This window comes from Taeniopygia guttata, chromosome 3 (genome assembly GCF_048771995.1).
Source record: "Taeniopygia guttata chromosome 3, bTaeGut7.mat, whole genome shotgun sequence".
Lineage (NCBI taxonomy): Eukaryota > Metazoa > Chordata > Aves > Passeriformes > Estrildidae > Taeniopygia > Taeniopygia guttata.
The window spans coordinates 58,929,525-58,956,208 of NC_133027.1; the positions used below are offsets into that span (position 1 = coordinate 58,929,525).

General features: G+C 39.2%; 1 protein-coding gene across 5 annotated transcripts in view; it reads left to right on the plus strand.

Moving 5' to 3' along the window:
* The window catches only part of MTHFD1L (methylenetetrahydrofolate dehydrogenase (NADP+ dependent) 1 like), a 145,270-nt gene that overhangs the window by 85,169 nt on the left and 33,417 nt on the right, over positions 1 to 26,684 (plus strand). For all 5 annotated transcript variants that reach the window (XM_072926936.1, XM_072926937.1, XM_032747316.3 and 2 more), the window contains 2 exons: positions 10,986 to 11,093; positions 12,511 to 12,663. In XM_072926936.1, the coding sequence (XP_072783037.1) occupies positions 10,986 to 11,093; positions 12,511 to 12,663 (261 nt within the window). The remainder of the gene's footprint in view (positions 1 to 10,985; positions 11,094 to 12,510; positions 12,664 to 26,684) is intronic.

Below are 26,684 nucleotides of genomic sequence, written 5' to 3' on the forward strand. Positions count from 1 at the left end.
TAAATCTGAACGCCAAACAGACTTCTCTGGCTCAAAGGAAGCCCTTGTCAAGTTTCAGATCCTGTGCCCGTGCTACTCAAGTTTCTTTAGAAAATGTTCAAATGCTATTTTTTTACAACAGAACCTCAGCTTCATTCTTTTAAATGGCTGGAAGTTCCTGTTTTGATTCTTTTCTCCAGAAAAAAGTTCAGCTTGAGGTAGATGTGCCCTACGGTCATCTTTCATTCTCTCTTCTCCTTGATATGCACCCTGTATCTTTTGCACCCATTTTATTTCTTCTTTCCACCTCCCCTGCTGTTTCACAAAATGTCAGTAATCCAGCCAACCCATATCTGTATTAACCCCTGCCCTGACAGAATAGATGGAAATATGTTGGGAATATTAGTGCTGCGGCATGTATTCAAGGCATTTTGCTCATGCAACAATTTCACAGCTGAAAAATGGACAATGTAAAGGCCTTTCTAAGTTTGTCTCTACTGAGATGCTCTGAAAACTGAGGCTGTCATGTTATGGGGCTTTTGTAATAAAATGGGGGGAAAATTCTTTGAGAAATACATGTAATAGTTTTCCCCGCTGGACGCTTCTGTTACAGGGATAGCACATTAGCCTTTGACAAGGCTCATACTAAAGCTCTGGTGTTACTATACACTGTGTAGCTTACAATCTGGTGGTACTAGTGAGTAAAAAGGATTGGTAGGGGGAGACTCTGCCTATAAAGAAAATCAGATTGATTTCCACTTTAATGTCTTTCCCAGACACATCGTTTTGTGCTGTGTTGCATAAGCAGCAGGATCTTAAGCACAAAGGGAATGAATCATATCTTTACATCAACTTAGTACCCCATAACTTCACACAAGTATTGTAATCCTCAAAAATACATTGAAGGGATTTTATAAAAACATATAAAGATTTTAAAATACTGTAAAAAAGTACATTCAGGCCAACAAAAACAGTGAAGTGTAAAGTTCAGGCTTCTGTTTCATCCTTACTGTGCAAAGGATGGAGACTGAAGCAGCTGGGAGTAGGAGAATGAAACAGCAATGGTGCCACTTTTACAGTATGTAGGTCAATTGGCTAGTAGGCTCACAGACAAATGAAGGAAAGCCACCTCTCAATAAGCCTGCCCTGATTTGTTTTTTTTTGTTTTTTTTTTTTTTTTGGGGAAGTTGTAGCAATTTTGATATGTGGTTTCTGCTGTTTAAAGGGGTAAAATTAAGAAATTTAAGGAACATAAGAAGCAGTAAAATGGGATTCAGGCAGATTATTTCCCCCCTCATTGTGCCTAAAGGGGGTGTAACTGAAAGGACATAGTTCCGTCCCTTATCTGCTTATCAGACTTGTCCAGTTATTTGAATAATATTAAGTCCTGGTTGCCTTAAGTTTCACAGGATTTATTGTGGTTGGGGTTGTTTTTCTGTTTTCTTTCCCTTTTGGAAGGTCAAAAGGGGGAAATACTCTGCTTAAAACCACTACCACTTCATTCATATACCTGTCTGTCTTCATGAAATTGCTCTACTGTTTCCTTTACTCCATGTCTCCATTTAATCCTGTGATGTCCATACACCTTGTTTTGCTGTTGGAAAACTTAATCAGATTTTGTTTACAGAACTGGCTATAATTAGAAAAATTTCCAACAGCACAGAGTGCTGTAGCTCTTAACAGGTTCATTTGATCTTTTGTTTGACAGCAACACCCAGGGTATGTAAAAAAAAATCTTCAAACCCTTATATGTAAAACTGGTTCATATCCTTTTTCTAGTTAGAACAAACTTTGCAGTAAACTATGTTATTAGTGTGCAATATGACATGTACTTAGAGGATAACCTGTGTCAAGTGGGCTGTCTTTGTTTCATTTTTTTTCCAAATGCATTCATCCCTGTAGTGCTTTATATAATTTCCAAATATGTCTTTGAAAACAATAGCTTCCTTGAAGGATGTTTACAAATGTGTGTAGTGTGAGAAGAACACTAGAAGAAAATATTTTCTAGATCTGTCAAATGCTGGTTAATAGTTGAGAATCAGCTGGATTTTTCTGAAATACCTTCATTTATTTATGCCATCTTATCCAGTGAAACCTGAGCATGTGCCGAATTAGCCATTTTAGACATTGGACACAACATAGTTATATCAGTTCAGGATTCAGGCTCTGCTCCTGTTCAGTATCATGGCAAGCCAGTCTAATTAGAAGACTGTGCGAATTTATTCCTTGAAGCATCTAATTTGGTCTCTTTAAACTTCCTTGTGTATCATTCCATGACACACTCTTATATAGTCCCACTTTTAGATGGCTTTTTGGGTTCCCTTTATTTCTTTCTCTAAACAGGCAATTTATTTTTTTTTTATCCTAGTGGCTACTACTTCTAGTTTGACCTTTTTTAGTCTTGATTATAGCAGGGGTTTGTTTGACATATGGTATGAGATTAACAAATATTTTGGGGGGCTTCGAATGAGAGCAGAATATCTCATATATAGTTTTGGGAGTGTGGCAGTCACTTCATGGATCAAATACAAGACATGACCTATGACAAGTAAATACTGCACCATTGACACTGTAAAAATGTAAGAAACTGACAGAAACAGCTAGAGTACCCTGAAATGCTTACAGTATTAGGAATTGCACAGGTTGGGGGGGTGGTTCAGTAGCAAGGATGAGTTTTTGTATCATAGACTTCAGAGTTTATAACATAGCTTAAAATATTATTGGCAGTAATTGAATTAAATAGTATGGTATTGTGTGGTTTTCGTGTGGATTTTTGCCCCCTCTGCACAATAACCTCTATTGAGTTACTGCTGAGTTAGTTTCTTGCAGAGTGTTTCTCTTCAGTGTTTGAAGGATGGGTTTGTTTAAAAGGCCTCCTGAACTCTTTGTGAAATCATCTGTGGTGGTTTATTTTAATATATATTCTTGCTACATATGGAAAATATCAAAATATCAATCCTCTTATCACTGTTGACTTCCCTTCTGGGTTCAGTTTTCTTGAAGTATGGGTCTTTAAGTTGCAGCAGAAAGCTATTACTCAAAATAAAGTTGACTGAACCATTAAAAGTAAGTTTAGATAACTAGGGGGAGGAAAGGAGATGATGGAAACGCATCCCATTCCCAAATTTCTCTGGCTTCAGCGCCTGTTCTTGATCAGGAGAAGAGGGAAGCTATATTCCTCACTAATGCATGTCTGTTGAGTGACCTGCCTTCACTATCCTGGTCTCCTCTCTTCTGCTGTGGTGAACTCTCCCTTGACTTAGAGCAGCCCTCCTCAACCTGGGACAAGAAGCATAGGTCTGAAGAAGGCAGGCATTAGGTTTTTAAGACAGACATTGCCCCTTCCTGCAAGCAGCTGGAGTGGAGTGGGTGCTGGGGAGATAGAAGAAAGGAGAAAGACAGGCATTTGGCATGAGGCAGGATCAGCCTTTCTAGCTGGTCAGTGAATTTGCACTATCCCCTTAAAAGAATGACATGGTAACCTGACAAATATTATTGAAGAGTGTCAGATCACCAGATTTATGCTGCACTGGAAAACTAAATTGAAGATTCAAAAGGTCATAAATGGGAGGGAAGAGAAGGGGTTGTTCCAGCCTTCCAAATTTGTCAGATAACAACTTTTTTTGACAGTGCTATGCCTTTAGGTAATATCATGACAAATGCAAATATTTCCAGGTTATATAGTGAAAGTTGATTGCACAAATATTTAGGCAGAGTGCAGTGCATTGCCTGGCCAGCCTACAGAACAAAGGAAATCTTTCTCAGCTTGGAACCATCTACTGGGAGCAAGGTTGAGTAGCAGCACTTCTCAGAGAGGCATTCAAGCAGTTAGCAGCCTCAGCCCTGGTATTTTCTTCCCCTGATGGGACCATAATAATAATTTGGGCAAATCAGGAGCATCTGAGTCCAGAGTTTTGTCTTCCCCTGCTGTGGCAGTATGGTGTGGGCTGTCACTTATCTCATTCCTTCTAGTCTTTGCTTCAGCTGTCATGGACAATGGGTCACTCAGAGGGGTCTAAGGGTAGTATCAAAAGAGAGAAAACTCTGCCACCAGTGGTTCTCGGTGCATTATTTTCTCTTCCATCCATGGTCTCCAAAAGCAAGAATGAGCTGTGATAATGGAGGAGGAAGAGTCCCATTGGTGGAGGATAAGGCTCCTTGGCACATGTACTGCAAGAGGAGGAGCAGCTCAAAGATGAAGGCACAGTCAAGAAGAGCTCATGGGGCCTGTGTTTGAGGATGCCAGCATCCAGGAGAGTATCCCAAGGCAGAGTGTTTCTTATAGTTTGTAAACAGGAGTATTTTCTGTTTCTTCTACTCACACCATGGAGTTGCTAAGCCATGAAACCCATCCATTGTGCATCTGCTGTCGCACCAGCCCAGCATACCTGTGCTCATTTGTCTAGGAAGCAAATAGCTTCTGTGTTCTCTATACAACATGGAGTTCAGTCATGTGTGGACCTAATGGAAAGTCCTTAGGTATTGCTGGAGTGGGAATAAATAAAATGGTCCTTACTGAAACTTTTCCTAGTAATTGATAGCGATGATTTCTTATCCTGAAATGCAGGCTGTGCTGCCCTGCACCATATGCTGGGCTTTAAACTATTTCCCCCCTCCCCTCTACTGCCAGTAAGACATCTAGCACTGAAGCCACATTAAAGAGGAATTCCATAGGTCTGTACCACCCCCTCCTCCCACTGCCATCAAAGAGATATCTGTGGAGTTTGGACACTTGTTTCTCTGAATTGGGTGTTCTAGGGTTGGAAGCTGTCTTTCTGCCACTCCATGTCTTTATTTGTGGATCTAGGTTCTTGACGGCACTGTACTTTTATGTTTGTTTTCATTATTTCCCAATTCTTTGCACAGAACAATTTTCTTATGCACAGCTGGGATTTCAAAGTTGGGGAAATAGAAAATAAATCTCTAAGGCCACAGGCTTAGGTGTTGATTCACAAACTGTTTAGCTCGACTGAAAATGCTTTTCCACTAATTAAAAAAAACAACTCTTGTCCTGTGCCAGCAAAGGAAAAGGAGTGCTAAAGACTTGGGAATCCTTTTGTCAGCCACAGATCTTCTGGAACCAGAATATACAGATACTTTAATAAATGCATTTTTATTTTATCCAAGGGAAAAGCTAGAAGTAGGAGTTTGAATGTGCAGAGTCAGCTATTGTTTTAGCACTGCACTCTGTCACCCCACACAGCACCTTCAGCCATACTCCCATCATGTTTTCATTTGGCAGCCTTCCCAAGAAGAGGAATGAGTGATGTCTGCATACTGTTTCACTTAGCCAACCAGTGATTCTTCTTTATTGCTTTCAGTGAATGTGTAAGTTTAAAAAAAAAAGTGCCACTGCCTTGCATTTCAAATTATATTAAGAACTTCTGCTAAAACATAACCAGTTTAATAACAGCAAGCCCAGAAGTTCTTATCTTATAATTAAACTGGTGATGTCATAATTAAAAATAGGCATTGAGACTAAAGTGAATGTTTAAGGTACTTGAAATATTAAATGTGTAAGTTACAAGTAAATAGTGCTTTTGTATATTCTCTGGTTAAATGCATGTTTTTTTCAACAGAATCATAGTTTTGTTGGAGAATAAAGTAGTTTTAAGTATTTATGTTGTATAACTGTGAAGGGATCCTGTCAGACAGTGCTGCACTGATGGACATTCACTTATGGTACTCAATTTATACTAGACCAGGGCTTCTCTTGGAAGTGGGACTTAGTTGCAACCTAGTGGAATGTAGTATGACTAGGGACTCACTGCTGTTGTCTCTGGCTTTGCAGAGGTGTATTCTGTTGGTGAAGAAGTCAGGAGGATGTTTAAAAGCAGAAGAAATTGAGGAGGAAGGGAACACGGGTTGTTTTCAGCACTCTCAGGGATTGGCTGTGGGGAGTTAAAAAGATTAACTCCTTTCTCCAGTAGATGAAGGCTTAAAAAAGTCAGGTGCCCAAATTAGGATGCAAAAGATGGAAATCTTGAGCATAGTCTCAGACCAGATGCCTGCTAATATGCATGCTTTGTTTCACTTAATCCTGACTTTTGGCAGTGAGACTGATTTCAGGAATCCCAGCCAAGGTGTGTGTCCCTGCCCCAACTCGCTTTCTCTGCTGGTACCTTTCAGTGCTCAGATTGGAGCACTTTGAGCAATTTTTCCTACTTCACATGGGCTTTGCCTTTATGATAAGGTGGATGTGTGAACTGATATGGTTTGCAATAGGGTTTTTTCCCTGGGATATGTTTTAGCCTGGATGACTGTCTCTGGTATGTGCAGCTGCACAAACAGCGGTGCTACCTCAGTTGTGCTGGCACATGGGTGTGAGCAGCAGAGGAAACAAGGATGAAAGGAAGATCTATTGTAGCTGGTCTGCTGTCCATGCAAATCCTTATCAACCCCTACATGAAAAACTCATAATCTGAAGTCAACTGTTAGAAGTGAAGGATGAGATGAAGAGTGAAGGAAATGTGAGAAAAGGTTAGCAGAAATTAAGTACTATTAAATTATGTTTTAGTGAAAGCATTGCTGTCAATAGTAAGGGAAGAAAGAAGATTTTGTAATAAACAGCACCACTTAGCACTAATATCATGTCTTGCAAGTGAGATGGACTAGAAGTGGCAGTATGGCTGGATGATAACACTGGTATGATACGGTTTAGCTAATCAATACAATCCTGGGAATGACAGGCTCTCGCCTTTATCAGTGCTGATTTTGTGGTTTAATCATTATCAAGTAATGAAATGTACAGATACATAGATACTGTTTTTTTGTGAAAGCTATTTGTGCTTTAGCACTTGTTATGCTTTAGCCTAGGAGACAATCCTATTTATGGTGTGGGTGCTTGGCAGCCTCAGCAAGCGTGTGTTTGTGCTTGCCTCAAAAGCAGCATATGGCTTTGGTAGCTCTAAATGTGTGAGACTTCAGAAGTGAACATTCTCTCTGGCAGGAGTGGCAAGATTGGTTGTTTCTGAGAGAATCCTAATGAATTGTCTGGAGATATTTGTATTGTGTAGCCCTGAAGCATCTTCTTCTATTCAATGTAAATTTACATAAGTATTTTATGACACCATTTTCTCAGGAAACTGAAATTGAATTTGGACCAAATTCTCTGAAGCTACCATAATTCCTTCAGCAGTAGTACTAATATATAGTTGCATATCTGTAAAAGTCAGGTTCTAACCAAATCCGTAGTATCTGTTGCCTATCTGTCACCTAATCTTCACCTAAATGTACTTAGTTGTGCAACAGTCACAACTTTACATAAGGGAACTGAGAGGAGGGATAACCTTTATAAATCTTTCATGTTTTTGACACCCTGGATGTTTTACAACTTTCCTTCTCACCCTATCTCTCCAGGTGGCAGAGGTGCTGTGGAATCAAGTTGCTGTTGATAGGGGTGCATCGACGCTCCCCATTCTGATGAGACTGTTAATCCTCCTTTCCTTAAGAGTCTTTTGGTGATGGCCTGCAAGTGGTCGCATCGGCATAGCTAAGGGTGCAGCACTGGAGTTTGCTAGTGGGAATGAGCAACTGGTTCAGGAAATTCCTAAGGCTGTTGTAAAAAATTCTCAGACAAAAGAAAAAGTGAGAGTTGGTGTCCTGCTTCTGGCCTGGACATGGTTAATTTTTGCAGCAGTTGGAAGGGAGGTTATTGAGTAGTTGGCCAGGAGGTTATTCTGCACAATGTCACATCATGGGGGCAGGGGAAAAGAAGTTGCTTCCTGGGAGAAGGCATTCCTGGAGAGTCTTGGTGGGGACACTGAATTAGAGAATACCAATCCCAAACCACATCAGATGTGAAATTACTCTTTTTTTTTTAAGTATCTGAGATATGTGGTTTCTGCTGGCAGACATTTGACCAAAGTATAAAAGGCACAAACAGATAATTCACATGAATTTTTTTTTTCTAGGTAAGTGTGGTATCAGCTGGAGCAAAAATCCAGCTTAAAATCTCCTAATGATTTAGTTATTTGTGCAAACGAGTTTAATTTTTTAGCTCCCTTCTCCATATGAATTAGCCTTGTTGCTACATATGGTGGATGTCTCTGCCCATCAGTCAGACTGTTTTGATAGTGAAGTACTGAATAATCAACAGTTTTGTTGAAAGCCTAAAGCCAAACAAGTGCCTTGTAAATCCAGGTTTCTGTTAGGTAATATGCCTCTTGAATAAATAGAACTTCTTTTCTGTTAAAATACCATTATGGCACTTTCAAGAAAAAAGAATTTTTATTTCTTGTGTAAAGCATTAGGTGTTTTTTTTTAGTTTGAAAAACATTTCTTTAATTTAAAGTGAAGTTTCCCAGCAGTATTACTTGATAACTGAAACACAGGAAACTTTTTAGCTTGAAATGCCCTGTTACACTGTGATTCTAAATAGATAATGCCTTAAAAATCACACTAAATACTAGGAAACACGTGGATCCTTAGCATGGTGTAGAGTACTCCTTTCCCTACTCTTGAAACTTCAGGAAGGAAGCATATCTGCAAGCATGCATGTGCATGGGCTATGTTAATGTCCACAGCACATCTGTGCCTTCCTGCTGGTCTCTGTCTGAATTTGGCTCAGCCAAGACTCATCTTGCCTCTGCTGAGATTCTGACACCATGCACATGTTGCCTTGCCTTTTTGTGTGCGCATGTCTAGCAAGAGCATGACAGGCTCAGGGAGCCACTTTTTTTTGCCATTCACACTCCCACAACTCCTTCCTCAATGACAATTCTTCTGAGGTTACATTTGCAAAATTTGAGGTGTGGGTACCGAGACAAAAAGTATCTGAAATTCTGGTTAAAGAAAAAACAAACCAGGGGAAAAAAAAAAAAATAATCTGTAGGGACATGGTTTGACTGTCCAGCTCAGACTCAGTCATGCAATACATTGCATGTATCCCAGGAGAAGCAAAGTGCCACCACTGTCATTAAAGCATTCTCCTCTGATATTAGCCAGAGCCCTTCTGGGATTCTTTTGGAAAATACAGCTGTGATCATTGGAAGGGGGCTGAAGGCGCAGTAGTTATACTGCTGTCCAATTAGTTTGAAATGTTTTGACACAAACACAAGTTGAATCTAAATGTCCATCTCCATCTCAATGAATTTACTGAGGTTTAAGCAGAAAGCTGTTAGTTTCCATGTTAGCCCGCTGACAACAGGGAATGGAATTCCTTTTGCCTTTCAATTTGCCATTGCTGTTAGTCCTTTACTGGAAGCAAACAGCACCCAAAAGGCAAATTAACAGACATGTTTTGCATTTCTCCCACTGTGTTGAAAACTGCCATGGATATGAATGTATTTAATAATCACCCTGAGACAAATTTCATCTTGTGATGGGTCTCCATGACACTAAGTATTCCATTCAGCTTACTGCTGCCAGGAATTATACCCAGGATATTTGCAATGTGCTATCTCCAGTCCTGATTAGAATTTTTTGCTTTGATTCATGTAAAAAGCCTGCTGTTGGGAATGTGACATTATTCCACCCAATTAAAGTGCAGTGATTGTATAGTGAGCATGTTCAGAAAGTATCTTGTGAAGCTTCTTTAAACCTGTCTTTGAAATTTCAGATCTGAGGGGGAATACTAAGAGCCTTAGTAGTTTTTAACTGCCTTATACTTAAGGTACTTGGAAGTCTGGAGAGGTTCTTTTCTTATGATACCTCTGTTACTGGAGTTCTTTATTAATGTAAGCTTTAATTTTTCTAAAATTTAATCATAAATACAAAAAAGATTATCCTGACACAAACCCTTTAACTGACGTATCTTTGCAGAAAAAGAACTACTTCCAGACAGGCATTGCAAAAATGTGGTTAATGTGGAACTTCTTATAAATGTATCAGAGTTCATTGTTCACAAATTAATTAATTTCTTGCATTTGTTAGAATAAGATGATACACTTTTGTGTTCTGGTGCTTTTTATATTGCTTTTTGTATTTAAGTCTCCTTCCTCAAGTGATCATCTCTAGATTTTGTTTAGCACTTATTACACGTGTTTTGTTAATTAAATATTCTACAAGTTACTGATGAGATATTCCCTTTAATACTGCACACACCTCTGACCATCTGTAGTCAGCACTGAATTATCTGAACTCATGGTAATATCCCTCTTCCATCATCCTGTTCCTACTGAAAGAAGTTAGAGAATGGCTTGTTTAAAATAGGCCAGATGAGTCAAAATTGCTGTCTCCTGAGTCATTAAAAACAAAAGGAAAGAGAACAAGGAAATGGGAAAGAGTTGTTTACTCTAAATACACAAAAATTATGGCACAAAAAGTAAATGCCTGATCTGACCATAAAAAAGTGTTTCTTGAAAATCTGTTAAGGGTTTTCTAACAGATTGAATGTGAGAGTCTGCTTCTGCTTTGAAATAGAAGATGTGAAAGCAGAACTTGTTCAGTTTGAGCTGAATAACATGATGTGAATACTCTTGGAGACTGGGATTGAACTTGGTGATTTGAGGTTTCAAATGAATTCGAGAATGCTTTCATATCCTTTTTGTTAAGTGTCCAAAGTACTTCACAATATCAAAGCTACAATTAAAAATATGCATGTTAGAAAGGATAGGAGGTAAGAATAATAGTAATAAAAGAAAATCACAATCAAAGGAGGAATGGTGGGTTCAGGAATTTTCTGCTACAATTCCTCGCTTCTCAGGGGACCCTTTGCTGACTGCCTCCTACCTTGCCTTATCCACTCGTGTAGGTTATCTCATAACTAGATGGCAGTAATTTTCTTCCCTCACTTCAGGCTAGCGTAAGCTCATGTTGTCAACTCTGCACTGCACAAATTGTGCAGCTTCCAAATGATGGAGTAGCTGAAATCGCAGCTGTTAGTTCATGTACTTGTAGCTGTGTGTCATATCCATCACCAGTGCTCCTTACTTTGTCTCATGCTTTAGCAAGCCTGTTTAACAAGGATCAATCTCAATGAGAGATTCAGAGACCTCATTCAGTAAACAAGATCCTAGTTTCTCTTGGCCAATGTTCATCCTTGTATTGTTTCCTTGTCTCTGCAGCTTCCTATTGTTGAAAAAATAAGGATCATTGCTCAGAAGGTGTATGGAGCTCAGGATATCGAGTTGTCTCCTGTTGCGCAGTCTCAAGTTGATCGTTACACCCGGCAGGTAAGAGCACCAGGGAATTGTGCGGGCAGGTACCTGCTGGATGTGAGTCTTGGGAAACTTCAGGGTGTAACCTGTTCTCAGACTGGAGAGTTAAGTCAAGCTTTGCTGAAAGGCATGAGCTTACCCATGGTAGGAAACTGTGGAGGTCAGCGTGGATTGGTTGAGATTCGGTAGAACAGAATGGTTTTAACCTTGAAGGCAATCTCCTGTGAGATATGAATGGTGTTCAGAATACTTCTGAGATTGTCCATGAAACTGTATGTCCTATGCAGTCTGGGTTACTCTCTTAAACGTGACAACTGCATATCTGCAAAAGTTGCTGCTAGCGCATGTAACCAATTTTAGCATGTGTTCATTTGTACCTGCAAAAAAGAGTTTGCAAACACAGTAAGACCTGTGCACAGCTGTGCACATTGATAACAAAGGTCCCAGTATTTGTAAAATCTTTTGATTTCTTTCTGTTCCTGTTACTTTCAAGGAGTTATGAATATTAGAACATGAAATACATCACCTATCCTAAAGCATGTGGGAGCATGTTTCAGTTTGAAAAGTTTTGAAACCATGTGGAGAAGTGAATGTGTTTTTTGTAGTGGAATGGCTTCTGAACATAAATGTGGCTGGAACCTTTCAGTCAGAAAATAGAAACAATATGTCCAGGAAAAATTCCTGAGTAAACTTCAGCAGCTTGGTCAGACAAGCAGAAGTCCTTATTCAGACAGGCAGACAGCCATCTTCCCTATAATGCAAACTTCCTGAGAATTAATTGGATTTTTCTAAATGGCAAAGAAGGTTACTTAGTGTACTTGAAACTAAATAATACATGCCTCCTTTTTTCCTGTTGTGTTTTTCTAAACCATTTTTTAGTCTAAATGTTAGTATATTAGGAAATATTTTCACAATGTCGCCTAAAGAGTTGTCAGCACTGGGCTGCAGAGACAATTCCCTGAAGTCGCACCACTCCTCCTGAAGTCCCACCTCTCCTCCTGGCCCTGTTTGTAAAAGAATTGAACAGAAGAGTGGAAGGTGCCTGACTCAAGATTAACCAATAACTTTGGGACAAATTATGGGCAGGGGGAGCTGCTGAGGCACTTCTCCTGATTTTCTCCCACATTTTCAGTAATTAGTGCACTGACATTAGTGAAGGGGATGCCGTCATCTCCTGCAGGTTTTGTCTTGTTTAAAAACAAAGGAAAGCATCATGAGCACCATCTGTGTTTACCCTCAAGAGAAAATTAATACCCTTACAAAATTTTGGAATGTGAATCCTGGAGTCAAGTTGGTGTCTAAATGGGTCATTAGAGCCCAGGGAACTGCTGTACAAGAGGTTTCTAGAAGATACTGATAACAAAACAAAAACATAATGTGCCTTTAGTGTGATTTTAAAACCTTCTTTTTTTTCTTTCCCTTTTTTTGATAGGGATTTGGAAATCTTCCCATTTGTATGGCAAAAACTCACCTATCCCTCTCCCATCAGCCTGAGAGGAAGGGTGTTCCCACTGGTTTCATTTTGCCGATTAGCGATGTGCGAGCCAGCATTGGAGCTGGATTCATCTACCCTCTGGTAGGAACGGTGAGTGCAAAGCATTTGACTCGTTTACTCCCCTTTCACCCATCTTGACAGGGAAGTGCATTTCCTGTTTGCCTCCAAAAATAATGTGTAGAACCATGTGAGTTCTTGCTTTTGTATAAGAATCTTTCCCTCAAACTTCATGTAGCTCTACATTGATAGGAAAAGATAATCAAGAAAATGCAATGTTATAGAAGATCTTTGACTGTCGGGTCTGAGAGAGTGGCTCTTGCTGTTATTTCTGTTGCTGTTGTTTTTAGGTTAGTCTAGGGTATTTAGGCACCCTAATGCTGCAGAGAAATTAATTTACTTGTCATTGCTACCTCTAAGCCACTAGTTAGATATTACTTTAAATTTTAAATCTTATATACATCATTACAAACCATTTGAATGCATTTAGATTAAAGGAATTGTGTTGGGGAACAGAGTATGCTTAAAATAATTGCTCTTCAGCCGATAAGCCTGATCTGCTCCTAGTCTTTGTGAACATCACTACTGGTGCTGTAAAAGTAAGTTATGGAGGGAAGGGATGGATTTTTAACTGTAGAAATAATAGCACATTCCTTCTCCTTCATTAGAGATTTAAATAATGAGGTGCTAAAAAGAGACAATCATCATCCTTTCTTCCTATCCATCCTTACAAGTACAGACTCAGATTAGGAAGCTCCTGATGCTTTCTTCCCTTACAGGCCTTATTGAAATAGCTGAGAAGTGAGTTGGCTCATGCCTTTTGCCAACCATGCACATCTTAATCCAAACAGCAGTTGAACTGCATCTGACATCTCATAGCTAGAGTTACTACTTACATGTAGCTGATTCATGGGATGGTGCTAGAGAAGGGATGCAAAAGCCATTGCATTTCCGGAACGAGTACTCTCCCAATGTTATCTCATCTTCCCAGAGCACGGCCTGATTTCCTTGTGTAGCAGTACACTTAGGAAAGGTTGAAAGTTTCTAATCTATTGTTTTGAATTCCCTCTGAAACAATCAAGTGTTTGAAACGAGGAAGGAAGTACTTTCTGACCAGGAGGGTTCCTGGAGTTCAGGAAACTGTGTCACTTTAAGTCACTGGACTTGGGGATATGCTTTCCTTCTGCATGACCGCATTATGCACATCCTCCAGAAGCAGAGTGCAGCTGTGTATTTAAATTGTTTAAGACCAAATTCCCGTTATTGGTGACAGGGGTAAAATTTGTCAGAACTTCTAGTATCTCCTTCGTGGCCTGGATTCACGTTTGCACTGCAAGTTGTGTGTCATGAAGTTATGAGAAGGAGTGCATATGAGTAATGGGCAGCAACTAATTCAAATCCATGAGGGAGCTATTCTGTTGGATGTCAGAATTAAATATTTTTGGGCTGAGCTTTCTGAATGAGTCACACCCTTCATGCTTTGCTATAAACTAGCTGCAGTTCGGTGTCATAAATCGATAGAAACTGTCCATAGGAGCAGTATAAACCAAACGAGTTCAAGGATTGCCTCTTTCTGTTTCCATTTAGAAACAAAAAAAAAAAAAAATTATTTTGAAGGACATTTTGTATATGAGATTTCTTTCTGGAGGAGAGTGTAAAAAAAACATGTCTAAGTTAGTTAGCCTGGCTTTGGTGCGAGGCAGTATTAGCCATGGAACTTCTCCCATATCCTGAGCTGGGAAGGCAGTATAGTCTGTGTTATGTATTCCAAGAGAGTTTGTAGGTGAGGTATTGTATAAACATAAGATTCCCAAGAGGTAAAAATGCAAATACATGGACATCTATCACTGGTTGTTTGGAAAAATATTGCGAATGCCTAGGAATGTAATGCCTGGGAATGTGGGACAGAACACTTCTTGGAACCGTCACAATTGCTACAAATCAGAATGAATGAATGGATTTGAATGTATTCCTAACATTGTTACCACACAGTTCTTTCTTTAGAATTAAATTTCTAGCAAGAAGTCCAACTTGCTACTTTTCAGAGTGGAGAGTTTTGAGCATCATGAAACAAACTTTCATAATATAATTGCACGACAACTTTAGAAACCACTTTTCTAATTTGTTCCCTTCAGATTTTTTGTGTGCGTTGTTGTCAGCAACTAAGTCTTAGGTTACTTAGGTTACAATTTAAAAAGTGTTATTGTTTAAATTGTGCAAGGAGAAATATTTTTGATGTCTAATTTCAAAACAGAAAGCCTTGCTTTGGCAGTTCTCTTGCTAATAAAGCTATCTGAAAATGTCTGCAAGAACAAAGCAAGTATAAAAAGGCATGTCCTGAAGGCTTAAAGTGGCTGGAAGTCAATGCTATGAGTAGAGGGATTACAGAAATCCCAGTGACAGCATATGGTGAAAACATCCAGTCATGACAGTGGACTACATTTCTTTATGTAGGAAAAAAAAGAAGGAGCAGCATAAAATTTTTCTCCCCTCTACTGCTTGCTTGATTGTATGCTTGACTGTACTGCTGGCTAATTGTATTAATGGAGAGGTCCCTTAATACCTAAGGGACTGCTCAGAACCTCCTTACGTAACTAAGGCTTTTCTGATAGCAGGAAAAAATGCTATTTTTCATTAAAGTTGTAGTGATAATTCTGATGCTAATTAAATGTCAGACTCCATTCTTGAAACATATTTTTTACTGTGTGAACTTCTCATATTCTAACCTGTCAGAATTGATCAGTAAAGCAGGTTGTTAGAGTTCTGTTCCAAAGTAATCTGGAAGAGCATTACAAATAAGAGAGATAGGTATTGCTGAAAGATAATAAACTATCTGCAACTGGCATTTGTAGTTTAGCCTTGTCACCAGCACATGCAAAGTAATGAGATTTGTATTTATCTTAGCTCTGATACACAGTGATTTTTTTTTTTTAACTAAATATTTAACATGTTGTCTTCATATTCTCTAAGCAATATTTGTTTTGTGTTATGGTTGGCTTCAGTTCCCATACAGCATGGAAGTCTTTCCAGGAAAAATGAGCTGAGCCTTATCAGAGGAAATCAGCAGTGAAACAAGAGGTGCATTTAATTAACACTGGCACAGCTTTTATCCAAGTTCTCTGAGACCATGACCCAGAGGGCTACATCACTCTCACAGGTGGACTGTTGACATCATTGCTTGGCTTAACAGAGAGATGGCAGGAAAACTGCTGGAGTATATGTAGGAAACCAGTGAGGTCATTCACTAGCAATGCTTGGGTGGGGAGTTACTAGATTTTTTTGTAGTTTGTGTGTTTCTCTCCACACCCACCCAAAAAGCCATAGCAGTTTGGTGCTTTCTCACATTCAGCCACATTTCCATTGTTCCTTTTCATATGAGTTGCAAGAATGCAGGAAGGTCATAGAAATAAAACCTGTTGCCTTTTGCCTTTGTGAAGTGATGCTACCAAATCACTGCTGGAGGAAATAAATCAGAGTTTGAGTCACAGTGAGATTTTTAAGCATGTACTTCTCTTCTCCAGCCATGCACTTTCATTTCAATGAGTTAAAATTGCAGGCATGGTCACTCTGAAAATATGTGGAGCCTTTGGAGTCATGGCCAGCTTCCAAATTCTCACAATGAACTGACATCCTTCAGATATCAACATATCTGAAGAAAGGTCAACCTATTACAGAAATATTTTTCTTCTTGCAGAGAAAGAAGTTCAAGTTGCTGAAACTATATCCCCTTGGAAGGAACTCTTGGAGTGACACAGTGTAGTTTAAAATCAGTGTATGGCAGGAACAAAGCTCTACCTTGCTGTGGGTGAGAGCCAAGACTGTCCTGCCAAAATATTACCTGGACATTGTAAGAGGAAAAAGACCTCCCAAGTATTAATATTTTTATTAATACTTTCAGAAGGAAAATACTGTTCCCCGTTTAATTAATTTCTCCTTTCTTAGTGGTTAAGAGCTTAACAAGTTTTGAGAGTGTCTGTTGAACATGAGCTGGAGTCTGGGCCACCTGAAGTGAAATTTTTCAGTAGTGCATGATGCTCAGATTGTCTCCAAACTGTAATTTTATCACTTTTCTGAGGTGCTTTTACGGGAAAGATGAATAATAATTGTTTGATTGCTCAACTCATCCTGGTGATCTGTGTAACACAGGATAGCATTTCAAAAACAGAAATTATATTGAGGTTTATATTTGCTTTGTAAAACTTTTAGCTTACAGTTCAGTTTTGTATTTACAAAGGATTTAAGCTCTGCTAGGTATTCTGACCACTCTTAGTCCAAAAAATGTCCCTGGGGATGTGGCATTTGGTACCTGCCTTTGGTGTTGTATGGCTGCTGTGTTGCAGCAGTGCTCAGAACAGCTAGTTGTGAAAGCTAGGTGCTCACAGACTCTGTGGGCTGGTTTTGAGATTACTGCAAGAAGTGTGTAAGCAGTGAGAGTAAAGTAAAACCATGAAGTTCAACTCACGTAGGAAAGTAGTTTAACAATTGTTTAGTTCTAAATTTAAAATTGGTAACAGGAAAAGGAAAGCTCCCCTCTGTTAGATGATGTGCCTTTGTATCTATCACAGTAGGTGTCATCCCAATGAGGTAGAGAGGTTTTCTGAATTACAAAGGGTGCATCATTCCTATCCAGTGACCAGCTATGTACATGTGTAAATGCTGAATGACCTTATACTTGGTGGAAGGCTGATGAATTATTCAGGGTAGAGTTGATGGGCTGGGAGTGACCAGGTAGGTATGATTGATGGCTGAAAGTGAGGGTGGGGACAATCAACTTCAGTTTGTTGTGTCTAAAAGCTAAAGGCTGAGAGGTTAGTTAGTAGACTGAGGTTAGTGTAATAACAGGAAATTCACTTCTGGCCCTTGGTGGATTGCATGATGTGCTTGTGATGGTATTGAGTTGGCCAGAGAGGGCAGGGTCTCTGTAGATGAGGCAGAAATAATCCTAAGTGAATGATTTAGCTGAAGGGTTGAGGAAAACGTTGTAGATTATAATGGAATGGTGTTGTAGTGCATGTGTTGCGTTGGGCTAGAATTGTTTGCCTTTGCAAGCATTCCAGGTGCGTGGACTATGAGGCAGTTAAGATTCAAGAATGGCTGTGGCCTTTTGTGATCAGAAGATGGGAATAGAAGATTGAGGGCAGGATTGGAGAGATGGGATTGGCTGGAAAGGAAAAAACTGAGAGTTGTACTGATGGGAGGAGATACCTGTGAAATGATTTGAAGGCACATCCAAGATGTACATGGAGAACTGGAAGAGGAGACTGACAAAAGCCACAAGGGTTAAAGAGCTTTGAAGGTATTCCAAAAGCATCAGTTAAAACAATGACATGACCTAAGACCTGGGCAGGAAGCAGTCATGTGAGTAATGAATGTAGTTGCAGGAGAGCAGAACATGCCTTGCTGATGACTAAGGATTTTTTTTAATTTAAGAGGAAAAGAGTAGAGTTTAGCTGGCTCAAAAATATCATTATAATTTCTGTAACTTTTGAAAGTGAATAGAAAAGAATGTATTTGCATGATAGAAGTTTCCATATAGTCTGTGCACTTACTGTTTACTTTACCTGCTTTAAACTGATGTGGATAAGCCAGTGCTTGTTGGAAATACAGAGTAAATATACTTTGCTTTGGATCACTGTACCTCCATGTTATGGCTGTGACACAGGCATGTGGTAAAATACTCTCTTACAACCTGAAACAATACCCAAAAAACCCCACAAACCAGTCTCTCTTCATCCTCTGCCATATCTTGACAGGTAATAGAGGCAAGACATTTACTTAAATTCTGTATAGTTCGTGCCGTCACTCTTGACTGCTGTTTGTTTGCTAGTAAGCATTATTTAACCTACATCATAATAATTTGCCATATATTGACTCTTCTGAATGAGAGACCATGTCCCACTGCTGGCCAGATTACATTTGTAGCTTATTATTGCTTTATTCCACCTAACCTTACATTCCTTGGGGGCCAGCACTTGTAGTTAGAGAAATGAATTAATTGTTTTGATTTGTTTTCTACTGAGAAGAAAAAAGTTTTATAGGTGTCTGTATGTTATTCAGTGAACTGAATTGTTGAAGGAAAACCTGTTTTTCTGGGACAGGATGAAACCACTACATAACTTACCAAATAAGAAAATAGACCGTGTGGTTTGGTTAACTATTTAATAATTAGTTTTGATGAGATATTTTTTCTTACTACAACCTCCATTATAAGGAATTGCAATATGATTCTTGTGAAATTATTTCTTTGTATCCGGTGTCCATTATTTTCCAAAATTATTTTCCCATCTTACCATACTTTAAGCCTTGACAAAGAATTTTTTCTATGTAAATGTTTAAATTTTGTTTTAAGTAAAATTGACTTTTCAGTGATAAAAATGAACCAAGTGTATTTCTTGTACCAATCAGGTTTCCTTGGCCATCTTTTCCAACTATATTTATATTAAATACATCCATAGGAATGTAACATTATGTTCAAGCTCTTAGATATGTCAGTGGTAACATAAAGTAGTTTGTCTGAATAGATAAACTTAAAACTTATTTACAAGTATAAGACGTGACTTTCATGTTTCACTTCAGCCAGAAGAAGTTGCAGACTGATTCCCAGAAAATGCATTTTGATGGCCTCCCATCTCTTGAGGGAATTTTACCTAACCTCCTTCGGTTTACATGTGAAAGGGCATGGAAGGTATGGTGGATCAGCGCAGCTGCAGAGGAATTTCCCAGGCTGGTGTGCCAGGATCAGGAGTGCTTGAGCACATGTTTTCAGTTCAGATGAGCTGACTCAGCCCGCCAGCCCAGGCAGTACGGATTCACTGATCACGGGTAGTGCCTGGCTAGTGCAGACAAGTTTATGCGGTGCAGGAGCCAAGAGAACTCGTTTTGCTCCTCTGAAACAGTTTTGTTCATTGTGGTTGTGAATGTCTTGCCCTCATCAGAGCTGAGAAGTTGTATGTAATGAACTCAGTGCAGCTTAGTCTTGCAGATGCCATCAGTGCAAGCAAATGGAAATCACCTGTGGAGCACATGGAGCCAAAGGCACACCTCTGGGAAAGCTCAGGGCCTTCAGGGAGCCTGGGAGTCATTAAGATCCTTGCTGTGTTCCAGTGAGACCTACCTGTGATCATAACCAGTTTGGGTATGTCTTCTATCTGTTTCATTCCCTTGTCTCTGATTTACAGTCCATGATCCCTGATAAGAATGGATACGGCTGCATCAGTTAAGAAGGAAAAAACAAAATTCCATATGGAGAGTAGGGCTCTTTAGCTGATGTACATTAGCTCATTTGCTCAGGGCTTGCTTTTAACAAAGATGTGTCAGTTAAAAGTGGGAAGTGCAATTTGGACAGAAGCCAGCACGAATTTTGGACAACTGCCCTTGGATTTTATGCATGACTTCAGACAAGAAATAGGGATGTTGCAGTGGAAATGCAGGCACGTGCAAGTCTGGGCAGTTAATGGATGCCTCTTGCTGGGTGTTCTGCAGGGCAAAGAGGGAAGCAGGTGGGTGAATCGTGGCAGCTTCTCTGTGGTGCAGCAGTGCTGCTGCCCGCCGTGGTCCCAGCGTGCTGGTTAGCACACCTGATGTGTGTCCAGAGCAGGCAAATGGGTTTGCTTAAGAGCTCATTCAGTCAGCCTAGTACATGTGGACTTTGATCAGATGTGAAGAGCACAAAAGTCAGTTTATGGAATGCCTTGAAACAGTGGTGTTAAGAGTTAGATTATGCTATCCATGTGGAAAATGTACAGACTTAAACATTAGAGAAGGCAGCCATTTATTCCCCCATTCATGATATTTTGGATGACTTGCTTTGGGGAAGGATGGCTGTCCCTGCTGCCTGACATGGTTCAGTGTGGTGGTAGTAGCAGCCATACTGTCACTTTCAGCTTTCTGCTGTTCCTCTGTATAGGGAAAAAAGTGAAATTATGTTTCATGCTCGCTATTTTTGTTTGTTCAGCCTGATAAGCATCCTTAGTTGAAGAAATTGCAGTTTCTGCAAAGGTTCTCTATGGCTCAAATGGAAATTTATATATTCAGATATTCATTAAGGAAGGAGTAGTTACTTTTTAAAACTGTATATGTGCATTTTTTTTGAGAGGCTATCTTATGCTCACCTAAAGGAAAAAAGCCATTGTCCTTTCAACATTCTTACAGATGCATTTTTCAAATGATGATTTGCAAATTTTAAAAAGATTGATAGCAGCAAAAAACTTTACAGTTTGGATCAAGTGAGTAAAATTTTTCCAGACTGTCCAGTAAGACAAACTATCTAGCAGATGTAGATAGCTGTATATTCGAGCTTGGAAACTTACTGTTACTGAAACTCTAAAAATGATTTAAGGCTAATAGCAGGAACCTAGCTGGAGGCTGCAAGTCTGTGACTGAACAGTTTTATTGAGTTCTGGATAAATAAGGTGAAAGATGTTTTGAACTTAATAATGTTCCCAGCAACTTGCTTTCTTTTGTTAAATTGCAACATATAAAATAACCAGTATGCTAATTAACATTAAAGAGGAATGAATATTTGTGCCTTCTGGTCAAGGGATTATCCTTGTTAAAACGGGAAATGGACTCTAATTTCCTTTTTTTAAGTATTTTCTCCATAAACTTTGTGTGACAATGTGAGGTTAAAAATAGGTTATAATTTTAGACAGTAAAATATTATAACTATTATTAGTAAACAAATAGTTTTTATAGGGAAGGAAGGGCATTTTCCAGATTGTTTTATATTGAAATAAATGCATCCTGCATTTGTTATGCACAAAATAGTATTTACTGAGAAATTAAAAACTGAGCTGCTCTAATTTATTATGTTGTGACATAGACTATAGAAGCTGTAATACTCAACATTTACATGCTATCTCTTTGTATTAGTAGTTTGCTAGACAAGCAAAATTTTTAATTTTTTTTTTTTAATAAGGAGTCCAGAGGTACAAACAGTAAGATCCCCCTGACAATTCTGGGACAGGACCATGAATAAAATTCACAATTTCCTGGCCTACAAAATCATGAGATGTTTATGTCCAAGAATGTGAAAAATCAGCATGGGGTGATTCCATTGGAGTAGGCTGACCTACATTCTGTGAACAATGCTAAAAGATAAAGTTATGCTGCTACTCCTCCCCTACTCCACCCACCCTCCCACATAAAAATCCTAAAGTATTTCCTGAGATATTCCTCATGTGTCCTTATTTTTAAAAATACAAAGGGTACAAATGCTGGAATGAATTTTGCTTTTGATAAGTGGTAATGGGTTTGCTTTGAAAAGAACACTCTTTCTTTACTTATGAAATAATGAAATGCCATGCATTACCTTTTGACCAACTTAGTCAAGTCCTGTGTGCAGCTTTGGGTGCCACATTAAAAAAAAAAAAAAAAAAAGAAAAAAGGTTATAAAGCTATTAGAGAGGCTCCAGAGGAGTGCCGTGAAGATGGTGATGGGTGTGGAGCAGAAGCCTTGTGAGGAACAGCTGAAATCACTTGGTTTCTGAAATGAACAGAAGAGGAGACTGAGGGGAAGACTTCGTTGCAGTCTACAACTTCCTTACTCTGGGTCCTGGTGGCAGGATCCGAGGGAATGGCATGAAAGTGTGTCAGGAGAGTATTCTCAATGAAACATGCTCAGTAGTGCAAAAGATGCAAGCTACAAAAGAGCCAAGGTGTGGCACCAGAGGGGTGGGTGTTCACTTTTACAGCAGAGTTTGGCTTCTTTGAGATAATTTTGACTCTTACCTCCATATAACTATCCAGTGGATGATAATCCCATTCTAGCTGTACCAGTGCTTGATACTTTGCAGGTTAGTGCCTGGCAGCTGGACATTCAGCTTTTCTTGAAGTCATATAAACATGCCTGATACAAATAGAAAATTCTTTTTAACTGGAACATTCTTTTTAACTCACATTTTTAATAATGTTTTTTAAAAACATGTCAAAGTTTGGAGCTAGTCGGCTAAACAGTTTCTCTCTAGGGACTCCATATTTTCAGAAGATAAAATTCTATAATTACATTATATTTTAGGCTGGAGTGCCTGACCGCAGCATCTTTGTTTAATAACCATGTTTCATTAGACAACATGAGCTGAGCTTTAGGCTTAATAAAAAAAGGTAGTGACGTGAAGAAATTCAGAATGAGCTATTCAGTCATATATAAGAATGTTGCAATTGGAAAGAAAGTATTTTAGAAATGTTAAAGTTCTGCACGAGCTGTCGTACTTCAAGCTCAGCAATGCTCTGAAGACTCTGAGTCTAAAGTTAACCTCAGAGTACATGCTTTCAGGAAGAGTAGTGAGAATTAGGTAATCAGGTCATGGTTCCTTTTCTGCACAGCCGCTCAGGGGCTGTTTTTTCATGTCACTTTTTTGCAGGTTTTTACTTCACATTTTTCAGTTGGAGACTACACGTCTACAGCAATTTTAAAAGGGTGATTAAGTCCAAATCAACTGTTTCTTTTTTTTACAAATATGCAAAATGGCATAAAGATACTAATTTTAAATTATCATTTAGCAACCAACGCATCGATGATTAAACATATGGAGGCTTGTGATAGTCACAAAAATACAATTTATATAACCCCTGCAATCTTCAGAAAATTTTGCTCTGATTCTCCCTAAATTCTGATTTTATAATCAAAAGCAGTCTATAAAGGAGCACTGGGTATATGTCAATGAAAAAGCTGCATTGTTGCATGGGAAAGGATTGCATAATAACTCTCACTGAAGTAACAGTCTTTTGTATCTTGTAAGGCACCTACCAGACTGACACCCTTCAAATACTGAATATCGAGGGTATCTTGAGGTAGCCTTCTGCTTTCAGTGTTGCAATCAAATGAGCATACCATAAGTGAAAGCAGCAGAGAAATGTAGAAAATGCGTTTGCCTTTTAGTAAGTCATCAGAAAGTTCTTACGCTGAGATGATCTGGGTTTGTTACTTGCTCACTCAGTAAAAACAACCAGTAGACTGAGGCTGGAAGAACTATGACAATTTGTCACCTGTAGAAACCTGCTGTAGTGTTTCTAGTCTTTTTTAAGATTAACTTAGATAAGTGAAAATAAATCTCCTGGCTTGGTTTTACTTTTCAGTTATATTTCTTCACAAAACAGCATGAAATTCAACACTACTTAAGAGTTCCTGCTTGGCTCCTTATTTTCAGTTTGCTGTGAGGGGCAGAAGTACTGCTGGAGAAGTGTATTTAGGGACACCTGAGACAGGTGGAATCTCAGTGGTGCTAATTTATATTACACTTCTTTTTCTTTTAGGGAATGCTATTTATAACATAATATGACAAATGTACCCCCAAAAAAGAAGTAGTAAACATCACATAGGTGGTACCATTGAGTTGTTTTTTCCCAGTTCCACTTGCAACATTTGCCTCATGCTGTTCAGAAGTTACTGCATTTGCACAGCTCTTAAAAACTGCTGGGGCTCACTGCTAATCTGAGAGTTTGTGCAAGGAAGCTGTATGACAAAAGGTGTGACTTTTACCTTTCTTGGTTCATGAAATAACCCAAAATACAGGGGTCTCTGGTTATTTTCCTGGAAAACAAAAGCTAGTTTGGTCTTACACACAGTGCTGTTCATGTTATGAGATTCTAAATGCCTGATTTCCCTGCTCACAGTAGAGTTCCCTTGTGAGCGTCTCCAGGCTTCATTCAGCCGGTGGTTGCTCAGAAGGCTGTCCTGCTGATTTTTCTCACCGTCCAGCTTATGGTTTTGGCTCAGATCCAATTTCAGGTTTCCAAGAGTGTTACTACTATGCAGGATATGTGCCTGTTTGAAAGGATGTTGATATATAAATAGTGCTTCTGCTCTTCTAGCATTTTACTATTGTCATAGAATCACAGAATCAATTCATTTGGAAAAGACCTCTGAGATCATGGATTTCAACCTGTAACTTAACACCACTTTGTCAGCTATACCATGGCACTGAGTGCTTCTTCCAGTCTTTCCTTAAAAACCTCCAGGGATGGTGACTCCACCACCTCCCTGGAAAGCCCAGTCCAATTTCTAATCACCCTTTCTATGAAGAAATTCCTTGTAATATCCAAACTGAACCTCTCCTGATGCAGCATGAGGCTATATCCTCTCATCCTGTTGCTGGTTGCCTGGGAGAAGAAGCCAACTCCCACCTGGCTACAGCCTTCTTTCAGGGAGTTGTGGAGAGCAGTAAGGTCACTCCTGAGCCTCCTCTACTCCGGATTAAACCCCCCCAGCTCCCTCAGTTGCTTGTCAGTCTTGTGCTCCAGACCCTGCCCCAGCTCTGTTGCCCTTCTCTGGAATCACTCCAGCACCTTAAGTCCTTCCTGTAGTGAGAGCCTGGAACTGGACAAAGCACTCAAGGTGTGACCTCACTACAGGGGAATAATCACTTCCCTGCTCCAGCTGGCCACACTATTGCTGACACAGGCCAGAGTGCCGCTGGCCTTCTTGGCCACCTCATGTTCAACTGGGGTTGTTGTGGCCCAAGTATAGGACACAGCACTTGAACCTTGTTGAACCTTCTGTAAATGCCCATTCAAACCTAGCCTCAACAGCAGTATTCCTGCTCTTGTATGCACTGTATCAATATCCAGAGGAAATGTATTTGATGTACAGATCAGTTCCTATTCATCTTTGCCATTGACCAGCATTTTTTTGAGTGCTATCTTTCTTATTGAAACTGTTTTAAGGATTTCTGTGTATTTATGTTGAAAAGGCGGTTTTCCACCCATTGGTTTATACATGTTTGACTTAATTCATCATGTTATTACTGGAGGTGGAGTGCAATGAATGGAGCAGTCGTCATGTGAAGAAGAATTTCCTTATAAGTACGGAAAAATGTAAATTGTGGGAGTGGATTTGTTGATAGAAGGGTTCTTTTAGTTTGATCGTCAAGTATTTGTGGAAAATTTCTCTATAACTGGAGAGATTTCTGCTGACAGTTGAGAGTATTAGGAGTCATCATTCTGTTGTTTATCTACATTTTGTTTGGATTATGGACTGCATTGAAAATGTATGCATTCTTTTACCCATTAAACCACACCTTTGTTGTGTTCAGTTTTAGTATATATCATTGCAGCAAATTGACCATCATATCTTCATTATAGTGGTCAAAAGCCTAATCTTTTTCCTGCTTTTCGTTTCCACATCTTCCTTCTTTTTTTTTTTTCTTTTTTTTTTTTCTCTCTTTTTTTTTCCTCCTGGGAGCTGTTTTGTCATCTGGAGGCAGTTTCTATTTTGGCACATTTGACATAAAGGATGGAATGTGTCCACTTTGGGAAGCAGAAAAGCTAGTGGAGGAAGAAAAATTGAATTATTGCATTGCAGAAATTAAGAATATTCTTTTTGGTCCTTTGAATAGAAATAGTTTTCTGTTTCAGCTCAGGATACACATGAGAATAAATTTCAATTAAAGGGCTTTATTTAAACGGAGAGAATTTAGCTATGTTGTTGGCACCATAAAACTTAATATTTTATGGAAACGAAATGGCAAACGAGATTATGGCATACATTAAAACATAGAATGTGTAATTTACAACTTCAGGGATCCAGCCAAGAGGAAGTTGTATATTAAAAAACAAAAAAAACTCAGAAACAACAAAACCAACCAATAACCACATACATGCTGTTGTTGGGATCAGTCCTGGACTGAAAAGCACAGAATAATGTGGGATTTTTCCGTGTGGTCAGAATTTCAAAATGTGCATGCCGGTATTCCTTACTTCATTCAAGGAATGGAGGTGTTTCCATGTACCAGCAACACCTGTGCAGAAGAGCGGGAGCGTGAATACCCTTAAAATGTGTGTTGTTACCGCCTTTCTTCTGCCCGTGTAGTTGTAAAGGGGAGACTTGCTGGCCCCATCTCTGTGTCACTCAAATCCACATTTTACTCCTTGAGTATGAAGTGTTACATCCTTTTCCATTAGTGTCACTATGTCTTGTTCTTCCAGGCTTGCCAAATGGATAGAGGGTGGGGAAGGAGGTCAATTAGAAGACTTCTGGCTTCTTCCAGGCATGAGTGAGCCAGGGAATGTACTGAATGAAAGGTGTGTTCTTGATGGTACTTGCTTGAGCAGTAAGCAGCATTTACATCCTAAATTCAATTCCAGAAAGTCCTGAACTTTTCATGATCTTTAGCTCT